This window comes from Kryptolebias marmoratus, linkage group LG14 (genome assembly GCF_001649575.2).
Source record: "Kryptolebias marmoratus isolate JLee-2015 linkage group LG14, ASM164957v2, whole genome shotgun sequence".
In the NCBI taxonomy this organism is placed as follows: domain Eukaryota; kingdom Metazoa; phylum Chordata; class Actinopteri; order Cyprinodontiformes; family Rivulidae; genus Kryptolebias; species Kryptolebias marmoratus.
The window spans coordinates 1733193-1748023 of NC_051443.1; the positions used below are offsets into that span (position 1 = coordinate 1733193).

At 40.7% G+C, this 14831-nt stretch overlaps 1 protein-coding gene across 1 annotated transcript; it reads right to left on the bottom strand.

The window, feature by feature from the left end:
- Positions 1-225: 225 nt before the first annotated feature.
- On the bottom strand, positions 226-14016 carry tbca (tubulin cofactor a). The gene is made up of 4 exons (XM_017438588.3): positions 13860-14016; positions 5654-5759; positions 2347-2433; positions 226-637 (listed from the first exon to the last, which is right to left on the bottom strand). Exons 1-4 carry the CDS (start codon positions 13910-13912, stop codon positions 557-559), a joined length of 327 nt encoding a protein of 108 aa, XP_017294077.1. The 5' UTR covers positions 13913-14016; the 3' UTR covers positions 226-556.
- Positions 14017-14831: the final 815 nt, after the last annotated feature.

A 14831-nucleotide genomic window follows, 5' to 3' on the forward strand; every position in this document is an offset into this window, starting at 1 on the left:
GCTAATGCTTAAATGAGTTTTACAGAAACTGGGCTACAATCGGATGTGGTAGTAGCTGAGAGTCATTCACAACACATCTCATAATACTGTAAGAGACTGCAGAGATTTTGTGTTTGTTTAAAACTGCTGGAACATAAAATGATCTTCGTGTAGAACTCTGGCTTGAAAGGCGGCGGGTGATATGCATTCCTTCAAGTTTGGATTGTGAGTGATGAGAAACACCAGTTTGCTTTATTTCCTGTCCTTTTTATTCACAAACAAAAAGAAACGAACAGTGGAAAAAGTGGGAATCTATGAAAGCATCGTGATCAAACAGACAACAATCAAGGCCAAGAAATCTTTGTTTTAGTGCAGAACAAATGTTTGAATTTAACAACAGGTGTGACAAACGCTCTCTTGGTTTCCTGTAATAAACTGAATGATTCATCGGAGGAGAGTGGCACGTTAGCAGGAAACTGTAGGCTTTGTACGGATTCGGTTGGCCTCGGTGGTTCCAAACCGGGCCTGACGAAAGGAATGGACATTTAGAGCAGGAGAACCCGACCAGCAGCAGAAATCATCCTTCAAGCTTCACTGAGTCCAATACGTTTTTAGCCTCCTTGTACTCCTCGGATTCAGCCAGCTCCTCTTCGCTTTCCTGGAAAAACACAAGCACAGGTTTGCTTTCACTGCCTCTCACTGCCTCTCACTGCCTCCCACTGCCTCTCACGCCTCATTGCTACCGCAGCCCTTGCTGTTGGGCCGTGGTTTACTTCCTGTGGTGGTCATCGCAGTGACAGCGCTGCTAATGAACTGTGATGAGCGAGCGCATGTCTGTCTTGAGGAGGAAAACAGGGAGGATGAATTATAGGAGAGGGGACATGTCTAATTCCAGGTTAGCTCCCTCTGTCTACCATTCAGCGCTCGTGTTGGTGCCTGGCTGCCTGGCTGCCTGGCTGCTGCTCTGCATTAATTGAAATGACCCTGAGACATGCATGCTTATGTTTGCTTCTCACCAGATCAACCTGAAGCCCCAGGGTTTTGGTAAAGCTCTGGGATCATATAGACAGAAACATAAATAGGTAATTAGTCCAGTGTGTGGTTCTCCTTCTTATTCAAACATTCACCCCAGTAACAGTCACAGTCCTTATGGGATGCTAACATAAAAAGACTCAATGATTTATAGATGCTCACTATAATCAAATAATCAGCATTCACACATCTCATGTTTTTTCATGTCTGTTGAAATCCAATTACTTCTGCTTACTTTGTGCTATTTTACACATTTATAGCAAAACATTCAACTCATCCAGAAGATGGCTGCTATAGCTCTTGGTTTTTGTAACCTTTAAACTTGAAATTATGGATCTTTATTTACAGATATTTTTCCTATGGAAATACACAGAAACTCTTTAATTCCTTCAGAAACATTCTTCTCTTTGACATCTGCTTCAGCACACCTGCACTATTTCTATCTTTTGCTTTAGCTAGCAGTATGCTACTGTTCTGACACTTTTAGCTTTTAGCTAGCCTCAGCTTCAGCATTCAGTTTACTTCTACAGCACCAAGTCACAATGGAAGGTCGAACAGGACGAACCCTCACCTCCTCAGCCTCTGTCACCAGTCTTTTATTTCCGTTAAAGAAAATAAAAACCCAGATAAAAATCACAAGTGAATGAATAATCACCTGGAGGCTAAAACCAGAAACATGTTTACGTTACTTACGTTGATGGATGGAAAAAGCCTAAAAGACCACGACTAAATCTGTCATCCTGAACTGATTTTCGACACCCTGGCACAGGACCTTATTTTTGTTTATTTACATTTTGTGTCTTTAATTGTACGTGGTAGCAGGTAACAATTAGGGATGGGCATGTTGAGAAATAAACACACTCTTCAGTTTTATTAGTAATTACTTGACATCCACTAAGGTTGTCCTTCAAACAGCTCACATTTAGCTGCAACTTAGTGTAAAAGCAATCATCTGGAACCTGGATACCAGTTTAAATTAAAATGTATTTGTTTAATAGTTATGATTATTAGGCTGTAATTAAATGAGTGATATTACAAATCTAACATTTGAAAAAGAGTTTCCTTTCCTCCGAACTTTCTGTTATATTGTACATGCTGCAGTTTATTTCAAACCTCTCATCTCTTTTCAGTCACCAGGAGGATTTTAAGCCTTGATGCAGAGTAAAAGCTCTGGATCTTAGAGCTGTTCGGGAGAAAATACAGAAGAGATTTTTTCATTGTACAGAGGGCTCATTTTGTCTCTGCTGGGTCAGTGGATCAGTCAGTCACCACCTGAGATTATGGTATTTATTTAACTGTGGTTTGATTGTTCTTTTACATTTCGGTGTAACTCACTAGAAACTGAAGGAGGTCTGCGTGTGCTATAGCCAGACGGCGGCGACAGTCTGGGATCATCATCCTGGACTCCTGCAACACCTCCATCTGAAACCACAGAGAGATCCCATTAGTGCCAGCACCATCTGCGCTAACACTGCTGCTATTACCTGACTCCATTACCTGCCGTTTCAAAAATGCACTCGTCTTTGGGTTTTTCTCCCGTTTGGAACATTGATCTTAACAGCTAGAAACAGGAATATTCATTTGCTGGATTTGGCTGCAGCTTTGTTCCTGGCAGTAACATGCAGGGTGTCCCACATACACTCAGCTGTGGCTAACATCTCCCAAACAAGTCAGCGCTATGAGAAATGTTATTGAATTATCGATCGGGTCGGGAGTTGGGCAGCAGGGGACCTCCTCGATCTGCCTGCACACCTGGATGAAAGAAGAAACCCTGAGCTGAGGGCGAGTGATCAGACGTAAACAGGTTTTACTCTGCCTGTAGCGAAACCGTGTTACAGCCACGGCTAATGTGGAATTCCCCCCAGGTGGCCCCCTAAAGGGCAGAAAAGAGTTGGTTAACGTCGTCAGACACACTTGGTTCTGACAGATGCTTCCTCGCTGAAAGTCAAAACATGGATACAGTGACACGGATGTGCACACAAAACATCTTTCACCCTGGCGTGAGTAAGTGAACACAGCAGACCACTAGTCAAAGTGTTCGCTGTCTAGATGTGTCAAGTTGAGCAGACAAGCCGAGAGGAAAGTCACGGTGCCCTCCCAGTGCAGTGGAATGATCCCATCAGGAGAGGATAAAAATGACACTTACAGAGTATTGATTCCATTAAAACATAAACCTCTAAGCCAACCTGCCTCGGATCCTCTCATCTTCACCCATAATCCACCTGGCCTCCTAAATCTACCTATTTAACACTGACAGCCTGCTGGAACACCGCTCTGTGAATGAACAAACAAACCAAAACACAAACAGAATCTTTGATTCGCTCAAGTTTCAATTTGGACTCGTGAACCACATACACAACAGATTTATGACACCTACTGGGGTTTAATGTTCTTAAAGATGAACAGAAAAAATGTGTGCATGTTGTCCACAGGGTTTGGATTTATTGGAAGCCTGAGAAAAGTTTGCTTTTTTCTTACAATCTCATCATTTGTTAGGGCTCCTTCCCAATTAATGATGACCCCAGCAAAAAATCAGCCATTATATCATTATATCTTTCATAAGTGAAGGCTGCATGTCTAAAGACATACAGTTTAAAGATGGCAGCTCTTTGTGCTGCATTTAAAATGTTTATCCTTTATGACATCGCTGGGTGTTGTTCTTCATTTTATATAACTGTGGGCACCAGCAGACAGACTGCATGCTGCATAGCAGAAATCTGGAACTTTGTGTTGTTAGAGGTGTTTACATATTGCTTTTCTTGCAATGACTATAATGTTAAACCATCCATTCTACAGCTTACCCACAGTCAAGTCGTGAAAACAACAGGTTTAAGAGGAAGACCCAGACATTCCTCCCCTAAGCGACACTCTCCAGCTCCTCCTGGGGGATCTCAAGTCGTTCGCAGGCTAGAGAGGATGTAGAATACCACCAGCAGGTTCTGGGTCTGCCTCGAGGTCTGCCCCCAGTGGGACAGGCCCAGAAAACCTCCAGAAAGAGGCACTTAGAAGGCATCCTAATCAGATCCTCAAACCACCTCAGCTGACTGCTTATGATGTGAAGGAACCTGTGTCTGTAAGGCTGAGCCTGGAGCCCACAGAGGAAGCTCATTTCAGCCACTTGGATCCGGGATCTTGTTCTTTCGGTCATGAGCCATTAGTGATGCTTGGAATGTAGACCAACCTGTAAACCAAGAGCTTGGATATTTCGACTCGACTCTTTCTTCACCATGGCAGATTGAAGTAATGCTCTCACTGCAAATGAGGCCCCAGTCCATCAGTCCAGCTACTGCTTCATCCAACCATCCACCTGAGGCAGAGATATACTCCAAACCCAGAGGAAGCACTTCACCTTTTTCCGACTGAGAACCTCGGCCTCAGGCTTAAAGGAGCGGACTCTCGTGCCAGATTTACACTCTGCTGAAACCACACTGACAGTCACAGTTTGATGACACCAACAGAACCACATCATCTGCAAAAAGCAGAGACGAGACCCTGAGGTTCCCTTCACAACTGCCCCCTGAGATCCTGTCCACGAACACCACAAACAGGATCAGAGACAAGGGACAGCCCTGGACGGGTCCAACCCACCCTGACAATGAGCTGGACTTATACAGGGACCAGATAGCTCGTAGTAGTGACCCTGGTACCACAAACAGCAAGCCTTAGAACATCAAAGTAAGAACATCTGTGTATTTAACAGCAGGGTCTCTGCTTGTATCGTGTCATGACTCCCCCTCACCAGGTCAAATAACTGTAGACTATTTAAATATAAGTATTTATCTAGTGTTTATGTTAAACAAAATATAATTTCCAACCATTTTTGTAAATAGTAAAAACAAAGTAAATTTTAATACAGCTCAGTCCTAATAGAGATGTTTCTCTTGTGCAGTTTATAGTGAAGAGACTGACAGATGGTAAAGATTTATTTCTTCTGTGGCAGGAAGAGACATCAGGCAGACTGATTCAGAAACATCTGGTACATCTGCAGCGCTTCGAAGAAGATCAAAGATATTTTGGTACAACCCGTACTTTTGTTTAGAATACAGTGTACATTTTATTTTTTTCACTCTGTCATTATGTGGTACTGTGTGGAGAATTTTGAGAGAAAAACATTATTTAATCCATTTTGGAATAAGGTGAATACTTTCAGATGCACTGTAAGTAAAAATAATAAAGTATACGGCACAGTTCAAAATGTCAGCACAAACAGCTAACTGCTTTACTTTGTCTGTCGTTTCCACACAGCGACAAAACTAATGCAACTAAATTCTTGCTTTCTTATACTTTTAGTTAAGAAAAACAAACTAAACTAAATGCAGTATTAAAGTAATCATTCCAGGCCATGAACATGCATAATAAATGTCACACCAAAACATCCAACATTTCATTTAAAATAAAAACAAAAAACAATTGAAATTGTTAATCTTAGTGAGCAGAAACTAATAAATGTGATTTTTTTAAATGACCTTTGATTTTCCTTTTACAGATAAAGTGCTAACTGTGAACATCCTAATCTTACCCAGCTACCAGAGAGCTAACCTTTTTCCTGACAGCCTAACATCAGCAGCTCAGCAGGCATCTATCAGACTGATTAATAGTTGCTGTAGAGCAGAAAACAAAACTTCAGAGAAGTTGTGAATACCTGTTTCTTGATGACATAGTCGTCTCCTCCCTCTGCTTTCAGACGCTCAATCTTCTCTTCCTGCTGCTTTGCCTCAGTTTTGTATGCAACCTCCTCCTTGGCCAGCCTAAAGAGCGACAGGAAGAGGGAAAAAGTCGGTGACAACTGCAGAGCCTCACAGAGCCGAGCTGTGATGGTCACTTTTTACAGACAAGCCCATCAATCTTTCTACGCTCCATACGACTCCGCTGACTGAAGGGACACGGTGAGGTCATCTCCCACAGGATGGGATAACAGTCACCAAACACAACAAGTCCTGCCTTACATTCAGCCCAACGTTTCAACAAACTGCAGACAGGTTACAGAGAGGCATAATCAGAAGTTTCTGTTCCTATCTATTTGTTTAGCTCAATCCACTCCTGACATCAATATTTCTCTCTAAGTTAGTCTCCTGTCTCATGCAAAACTGACAAAATACTGTTCCTAAAACCAGCTCCCTCACTTATCGGTAAACAGATGTGATTCTTGTGAGTAGTGAACAAGCCATTTTACACTGATTGTGATCAGAGCAGCTGCTCTCAGTCTTTGTAGTGTCTGACCTACTGTCTGTGGTTTAACGTCAGCAGGATCACAGTCATAATACAGTAGGTGTTGTGACGTAACAAGCCAACATGTCTGTGCTACACAAGCATTTTAAATGACCAAAAACAGCATCAGTTTACCTTCCCTCTACCAGTGTGCTGGGTCAGCTGGAGTGACAGAAACTCCTCATTCTTCCTTTATGATTGTTTAAGTGGGGGGGGGGGATACAGAACAGGGACTGAATTTATCACTGCAGACGACCAACCCTTCACCATGGAGGAGAAATCAGGTTTTTGTTGCCTTTTGGAGCTCTTGGAGCCACAGTCCTGCCCTCCCAACACAGGGCTTCCAGAGATGGATAAAAAAAACAACTTTACTTTCACCTATCATCCCCTGCTGTCCAAGGTGGAGCCATGTTCTGCCCGTATCTGACAAATCATCTCATGAACTGCTGGGTCAATTACATAACTGGCTGTCCCTCAGTGAATTTTACAGAGCCTGAGTTCAAATTTGGAGTGGTAGTAGCTGAAGGTCATTCACAGCCTGTACTCCAAGCACCATCAGATCCTGGGAGATTGTGTAAAGGGTTATGTTCAAACTCCATCATTTCTCTACACAAGATGAGTTTTTTTTAATTTTAGTACGACTTCTCTTTGCTTACTGAAACTTATTTTAGTTTGCTTGGCTGAGGTTACTTTATATTTTAGTTTAGCCTGTGTTTTTTGTTTGGAACGTTTTAACTCTTAGTTAGCCTTCCGATACATTTAGTTTAGTATATCCTAGCTTCTATCTTCCTCAGTTTGGCTTTAGTATAAATTAGTATGACTTGTGTTCCTGGCTTAGTTTTTCATCCGTTTAAGTCAAGTCACATTTATTTATATAGCACTTTTCAGCAACAAGGCGGTTCAAAGTGCTTTACAACAGGTGAACACAAAAATACAGAATCATCATGAAAACATCTAAAACATGAGCCAAGATAATCATAATAAAATCAAGAAACTATCTAAAACATTAGACACTAAATAAGACAGAAAAGCTAAGATACACAGAACTAAACTAAAATAAACTAAGACTTAAATACATTTTAATAATAGGCCAACTAAAAATGTCAGTTTAAAGAACATTTTGTTTTTATGTTGTAAAGCACTTTGTTGCTGAAAAGTGCTAAATTTGACTTGACTTAAAAGGTGACAAACAATATGCATTCCTTCACAGAATACTAGATCTTTAATTTAAACCAAATTTATTCCTACTTGATGACAGACTAAGACAAAACTTATCTAAAATAGTTCATATCATGACATGATTATAGGAAGTGAAGCTAAAACAGATTCAATTAAGCATTGTTTATTATTTTATATGTTTGTCTATTATTCAACATGTACACTTGTTTATCCATTATTACCCAGTTCTTTTATCCTTTATTGCCTCTCTCTCACACACACACAGAGAAACACACACGTTCACACTCCCCCACACTACTACTTCTTTTTACAGATTAATTGATCATCAATTCAGTCCCTAATTTGGACCAAGTCAGGTGGTAAATGGGCCACTTTTCATTGATTGGTAGTGAAAATGGGCTTGAGTACATTGACAAATTTTGATTATTTATCAATTACAAGCCAAATGGAACTAAATCTATTAAACAGATTCAGACCCTGATTGGCATAATAGAGTTTGAAAATACAGCTATTGATAATGATTTCCATCTAATTGTCTTTTTCCGGCTGTGGCCGCTCGTTGAAATGACAACACAAATTTCATTTTTCATAAAATCAGCTGTGTGTAAGTGAGTAATCCTTCATTAGTCAGTCACATTAGCGGAGACCCTTCCCTCCGTTTTGTGCCGCTCCTTGCCTAGCCAAGGAAGCCAACAGCACTCTGTCATATTTTACATCAATTACCGCTCATTGTAATACGGTTCCATCAAGAAGCTTTTAAACAGGCACCATATGCAATACCGCCTCCTGTCCTCCACTCTCGGGCTTGACGCCGAATGAGTGATGTCGCCTGTTTAGAGTCGAAGGAAGGTGGCAAAAAGATGGAAAAGATGGAGGAAGGGAGGCTGGAATAATTTAAATAAAACTGAAGGACAGTCTAATAACAAAATGTCCATTCCTCCCCTTCCCGTCCCGATGTTAATTTCTTATTTCTCCCAGACTTGGAGAGCTGTGTGAATGAGGGGTGGGGTCATGGCTGGTTTTAAATAGACCTGCCACCTCGGGCTTAATGGAAAAGGCAGCTCTGTGGAAAATAGAAAAAAAGGGAATTAGAGGCAGCCGACACACACACACTCGGCCGCCTTCTCTGGCACTGTATTTTTGAGCCGCGATGTAGTCTGCGCCGGGACCGGAATGACAAAAGCAAATTACTGTTGTCATTTTATTAAGGGCATCCGCCTCGCTAGGGCAGAGAGGCATCGACTGGAATGTGCGAAAGCCACTGGAAATAGGCCCGGCTTAAAAGAGCAGGCAGGCTTCTTCTAAACCTGAACGGCTGAGGAAGAAGAAGAAGAAGAAGAAGAAGAAGAAGAAGAAAAAGAACAGCCACAAGAGCAATGACACTCAGTGCGTTTAAACCTAACAGCTTGATTAAAGGTTCATGTCACAGTGGCACTTTTGGTGCCAAGGGACCACGATGTAATATCTCCTGTCTTATGTTCAAAGAGTTTACTCAACCTCCAACCTCAGGACAGTAGGAAGGAGTGGCATCACCGCTGTATGACCGTGTTGTCGTTTTTCTTTGACTGCCTACTCCTGGACACGCTGCGGCATCACCCTCAACACCAGGAGCCTGCAACCTTTCCAATCAAGAGACATTTCTGATGTCCAGACACACATGACCTACTTCAAATGTAGAATTGGGATTAAAAAAAATAATAATTAAAGAACACATTATTAAATTTGATATAAATACCACAAATAAAAAGAAGTTTGTTATATTCTTAAGTTAAAGAACTAAAATACAATTTTGGACAAAACATAAATACATTTTGAGTACCCGCTTTGATCAATTTAACCACTGACTCGTGGAGGCCAAGAGCACTTTGAAATAATACAGCATACATTTGCATACTGGTAAAAGATTTCAACAAGAAAAAATAGGACAGTTTGTTGTATAGTTAATTGGGACTTTATTGACTGATATCTTCATTTCCTTTCACTTTTCTGAAGTTTTTATGAAAGACAAGCCTTTAATATTCATTGTTCTCAGAATGACTCATATTTTTGCAGAATGCCTGATCCCAATAACTCGTAACAACAATCATAATAATAATAATAATATTTTCAAAACTACACTTCGTTTTTCCCTCAGCTCCCTGATGTAAATGTTTTAAAATGTTTAATTTTCTAGTAGCTTTCAGAGAAACAGGTGTAAAGTGGTGAACTGGTTAAAACAAACCTTTTGGGTAAACTGACTGGTATGTTTGTTAATCTTTTTTACATTTAACAGAAAGCTGGACACATGAACAGCTACAATCAGCTTTTCCTTGTGTGGTTTGAAATCTAACTGGTCATTTTCAGGTGGCAGGTGAAACCCAGCCTTGGCGGTTGAACGGGCTGCAGCCAGTTGGTGAACAGTTCTCCTTGCATGAGGCGCACAGTCCTGTTGTTTGGGTTCAACAATCTGTGCGACAACTTTTCACTCAGAGTTATTTTGACTTCTCCACAGGAGCTCTCCTCCAACAGAAAACATCTCAGTTTAAAAACCATACCGATCATGATTCATAATTATTGAAAAAACTACGCAAATCTGCATAATGCTCTCAGACCATCAAACATACTTCTGAAGCTAATCTATGACCTGAGGACTCCTCATGGTAATATTTTCTGCTCAGCTGTGGTCAAATGTTGAGCTATGACTTTATTTAGGGCAGGCCTCGTCTCGTGTCAGAAGGATGCTCTTTTTCTAATATTACATCACTACATATGAAATGTAGAAACTACATAATTATAAATTCCTTTAGTTTTCCCCACACAAGAATAAATACATTTGACTGTTTTTTCATTAGGTTTTACTCTCTGAAGCAAAATGTTGCAACTTACAGAAGAATAAAGTTATCAGCATCTCTCAATATCTGTACAAATAGTGAGGAGGAAAAATTGGGATTCATTGTGAGGCTGTTGAATTTGTCTGCAGGTCTAATACCAGGCCTAAAAGTAACAATAAATGCAGATATTTTGGGTGGTCAGAATAAATCCCTTGTTGATTTTTTGTAGCAAATATCCATTCTAAAAAATATTTTAAATCTAATATTAACCCCTTTTGTGATTTCAAGTCTGAGGCACCAATTATTGGTTTTTCCAGCAAACGTTTTTAGCTTTAACTCCAGAGAAAGGTCCTCATGCCAGTCTAATTGTACGACGGCGAGCTTTCTGATGAATTATCTAAAAAGCCACATTCAAGGGAAAACAAAGTAGAAGCAGAGCAGAAGCAAAGTGCCCCTGAAGGAAAGCAGGGAACAGGAGAAATTAAGCAGACACGCTGTTACTGAAGACTACAACTGATGCCTTTTACAGTAAAAGCCTTGGGAACTGCCTATAGGAACGTTGGTCTAGATAGGATTTAAATCAGGTTTGGTTTTACACTAGAATATAACAGAAAGACTTTATGGTCATTGTACATAGTGCAACAAAATCTCAGATGTTTCTCTTTTCTCTGTTCTTTTGGTATAGAAATGCCAGCTTGTAACAGTGAGACATTTGATAGATATACTATAGTTGTTGCACTTTATGCAAAGCCCACATCTGCTGTAATTATTATTTTCTTTCTTTCTTTTCGGCACACCAACATTTAAGTAGCAAAGCCACCTGTCCACTCCCAACCCATTCATCCTCTACATGTTCAGAATCCGTAATAAACGATGCGCGGTGGCACGGTGGCACTGTAGCTAACTGGGTCAGGCAATGATCGAGCAAATTCATTCATTCATTTCTCAACTCAGAAGAAACAAAACATTTTATAACCTACATAAAAAAATCTGCGAGCGGGAGCTGGTACTTTGGACTGCTTTGCTCATGTGTTATCTGCGAAGGAATAATCTGAACATTTCCAGCCAATCAGAGCGATTCCTCAGCTTCAGGCCGGTGTGAGAACAGGAAGTTAAACACAGGACTTTCTATTGCTGCCTATTTAAGAACTGTATTAATTTAGACTGATTCTGATGATCACTCTTTGACAATAAATTGGTAACCAGCAGACCGATTTTAAAAATTCATAATGTCATAATGACAGACATTCTTGTAAATTGTAAAACTTTAACACAACCAAATGTACTTTATCTGGACATGGAAACCAAAACACTTTCTTGACATCCAGTCAAATTTTAAAACAAGTCATTTGCAAAACATGCTTTCCCTTTTCCTTTTTTCAGCACGTCCTGTGTTTTAAGGAGGGGCAGGACTCAGATTCACAGCGATTCAGAATATGAAGCTTTCTGACAAGTGATGTGTTATTGTGAGATGGTGCATTTTAAGGGGAGGCATGCTGTTTTCATAAAACAGTGACTGAAAACACAAGTTTAAAGACATAACAGAATACAGCTTAAACAGCTCAGGAGGGGACAAACTAGGGCTGGGCGATATGGATGAAAACTCTATCACGATATAAGAGTTTCATATCGATCGATATCGATAATTATTGATTTATTTTGTTTTACAGATCAACTGTGCTAACCGGTAGCAGGTCCTTTGCTAAATGATAAGCTACTGCGTCCGTTATCGTTTTATAACGTGTAGCTGTTTTGTCGTATGGCACTGCTGCTGAGTACGTCTCGATGGTTGTCTGTTCCCGCTCGGGTGTTGTTCCACTGCTGGATGTCGATGCCTGTGGCTGTTTGACGCTGCTGTACTCCAACGGATGAGAGCGGCTGAGGTCATAAAATAAATTTGTCGTATTGCCAGTCTTGCTAGCAACGACAACCTTGCAAAGTTTGCAGACAACATTTGACTGACTCTTGTCGGAATTGAAATATCTGAAATACTGCCAAACTGGTGACGTGACTTTTCCTCGCTTATCAACAATTTTCTCACGAGAGGTTTCAATCATTTTTTCCTTCCCTTCACGCTGTTATTTTTTTCAAATATCAGGTGAAACGATGGCGAAAAAGGAAAAAACTACTGCGCATGTCTCCAAACGTTTTTTGTCTGGGCCGTGATTAGTTGAAAAGCGGCTGCTTTTCCTCTGCCTACAATCCCCAGAATGCCTTACAGTTTCGGCTCAGAAATCAGTGAAAGTTTCTAACGTTCTGTTGACACTGTTTTCTATCGCTATCGAACATGTGTATCGTGATAGATATCGTTATCGAATTATCGCCCAGCCCTAGGAGAAACTTGTGTTTTCTGATGAACGCTGCCACCCATCCTGCTTCATGATTTAGATCAGCGCTCCCCAACCTTTGTAGCTCCATGGACCGGTTCATTATCAGACAGTATTTTAAAGGTGTGGCGGACAAATATAACAAAATAAAACGATACGACCGGAATGAAAACAGGGGTATTTTTTTAACACATAATAAACGTAAATCCAACGTGTCCTCGCAGCTTTGTTAGTTGCATCCTGGTATTGCGTTATCATCATGAATAACAGCCTCTCCTCCCTCTAATGTTCTCTGGTCAATATGGTGATGTTTAAACATGTCCTTTAAAATAAGATCCACCACAAATATAAAGTGCCCAAAGAATACAACTCACCATAACCCTGAATCAGTGTTTTGACACGCATCAAGAGTGAGTCATAGATGGATGTAGTGGAGAGAATCCGGTCAGTTTTTCAAAACAAATGTCATTCAGACTCCGAAAAAAAAAAAGGAAATACTGTAAGTATTTTTTTTCTGTGCGGCCCGGTACCAAATGACCCACTGACCGGTATCAGTCCGTGACCCGGGGTTGGGGACCTCTGATTTCGATTACGACAAGCCATGAAACTGAAAAATATCCTAGATGTAACTTTATGCATCAATGTAGCAAAAAAACGGGGACGATTCGTTCAAGTGTAACCACGAATAGATTAAAATACATTTAACAAACCTGAAATAAACTGTGGTGCAACTCCATTTCACTTTCATTTCATGTTTGACTATTTTATCCTGAATGACTGTGGTGTAATTATTACTACATCCCAACAAATCCTTAACCCACCTGTAATAAAGCAAACTACAAAAGTGATCATTCTACAAAATCCAGCCTTGTAAATTGAAGTAAGCCTGAGGAGACAGATCCCTGTCCTGGATGGGAGTGACAATGCAGAGCACGCGCTACATGCAGGCATGTCGATATTAGCACTCTGCTAGCTCACCGCGAACACGTTCTCCCTGGCACCTTAGAACCGGTAAAAGCTGTACATCTCCGAGATTACATTATGATCCCAGTGGCTTTGTATTGGCACAGTATAACCACCAACAATTAATAAAAACAAGGGACAAAACTGCCCACATTAGCTGCTGAGCTTAGGCCGCGCTCCAACACCGGTGTATAGTTGGCGGGGCATGGGACCGACGTTCTTCTACGTCCGGCTAAGTCTCTTATCAAGGCGCCGTGCCCGAGCGATCAAGCTAGTTAGCTTACTAGCATTAGCCTAAGACTTGCTACTGTAAACAGCTTTTGAGCAAAGTGGATCTTCTTGAAGTGGAACGAATCCTTACCTCTTAACGATACCAGTTTTAATTTTTATTTGCCGTATTGTTTGATCAGCCATGGTCGTATTCAGGAGCTCACTGGGGGCAGAGATAACTGAGTATGCAGCCGGACTTCAGGGCTGACAAGCTGCTCACAGATGAATCGATCAGGGGAGTGGATCATTATTGAGTTTTCAGGTCTGAGTGGCAGGTCCTGCATCGTTTACACAGGGCTGAGAGGCCTGGACCCAGTGGCGTCACTAGGCCTGTTTTAAGGGGGCTTCAGCCCCCCTAAAATGTTTTCAAGCCCCCCTAAATAAATTTGGTGTCAAAAATTTTTTTTTTATTTTTTTTTTACAAAAATTAAATATAATGTGGCCAGAATATGAGTTTAAATAAATAACCATATATTATTTCATTATTAACTCAAATATATGATCATAAATCTGTCAGTTTTCTTTTTCTTTACAGTGTAGGGTAGAGATCCTCTTTGGTGCGTCGTTATCAAATCCATTCCACTTGTACATATAGAGTACTCCCTCACCACATGAAATCCAGTCCATGTTTTCCCTACAAACTTCGTTATCCAATCCATTCCATTTGTTCATATAACATACTCCTACACTACATGGATTCCAGTCCACGTTTCCTCTGCAACCGTGATACCAGAGTGTTAGCAAGTTTACAAGCAGAGCCAGCTAAGAGCAGCATGAACATTCAGTGAGAAGACCAGGAGAATGTTCAGAAAAAAATGGACATACAAAAGTTTTTCAATAAAGTAAGTATTAATCATCACTGCTTTTGTAAAATATATAAAGAGTAGGTGCATCATGGACTGATATTGCTGCTGTCGAGCTGCATGGTCACCATCTTGGAAAAGTCGCTGGCTCCACTCTGTGTAATCTGTTTGGCAGGCACAATGAAGTATCAGTGTGTTTAATTAATCATAACTCGCTGAATACTGAACTGTTTTTCCCACACTTTTTTGCTGGAAACCTT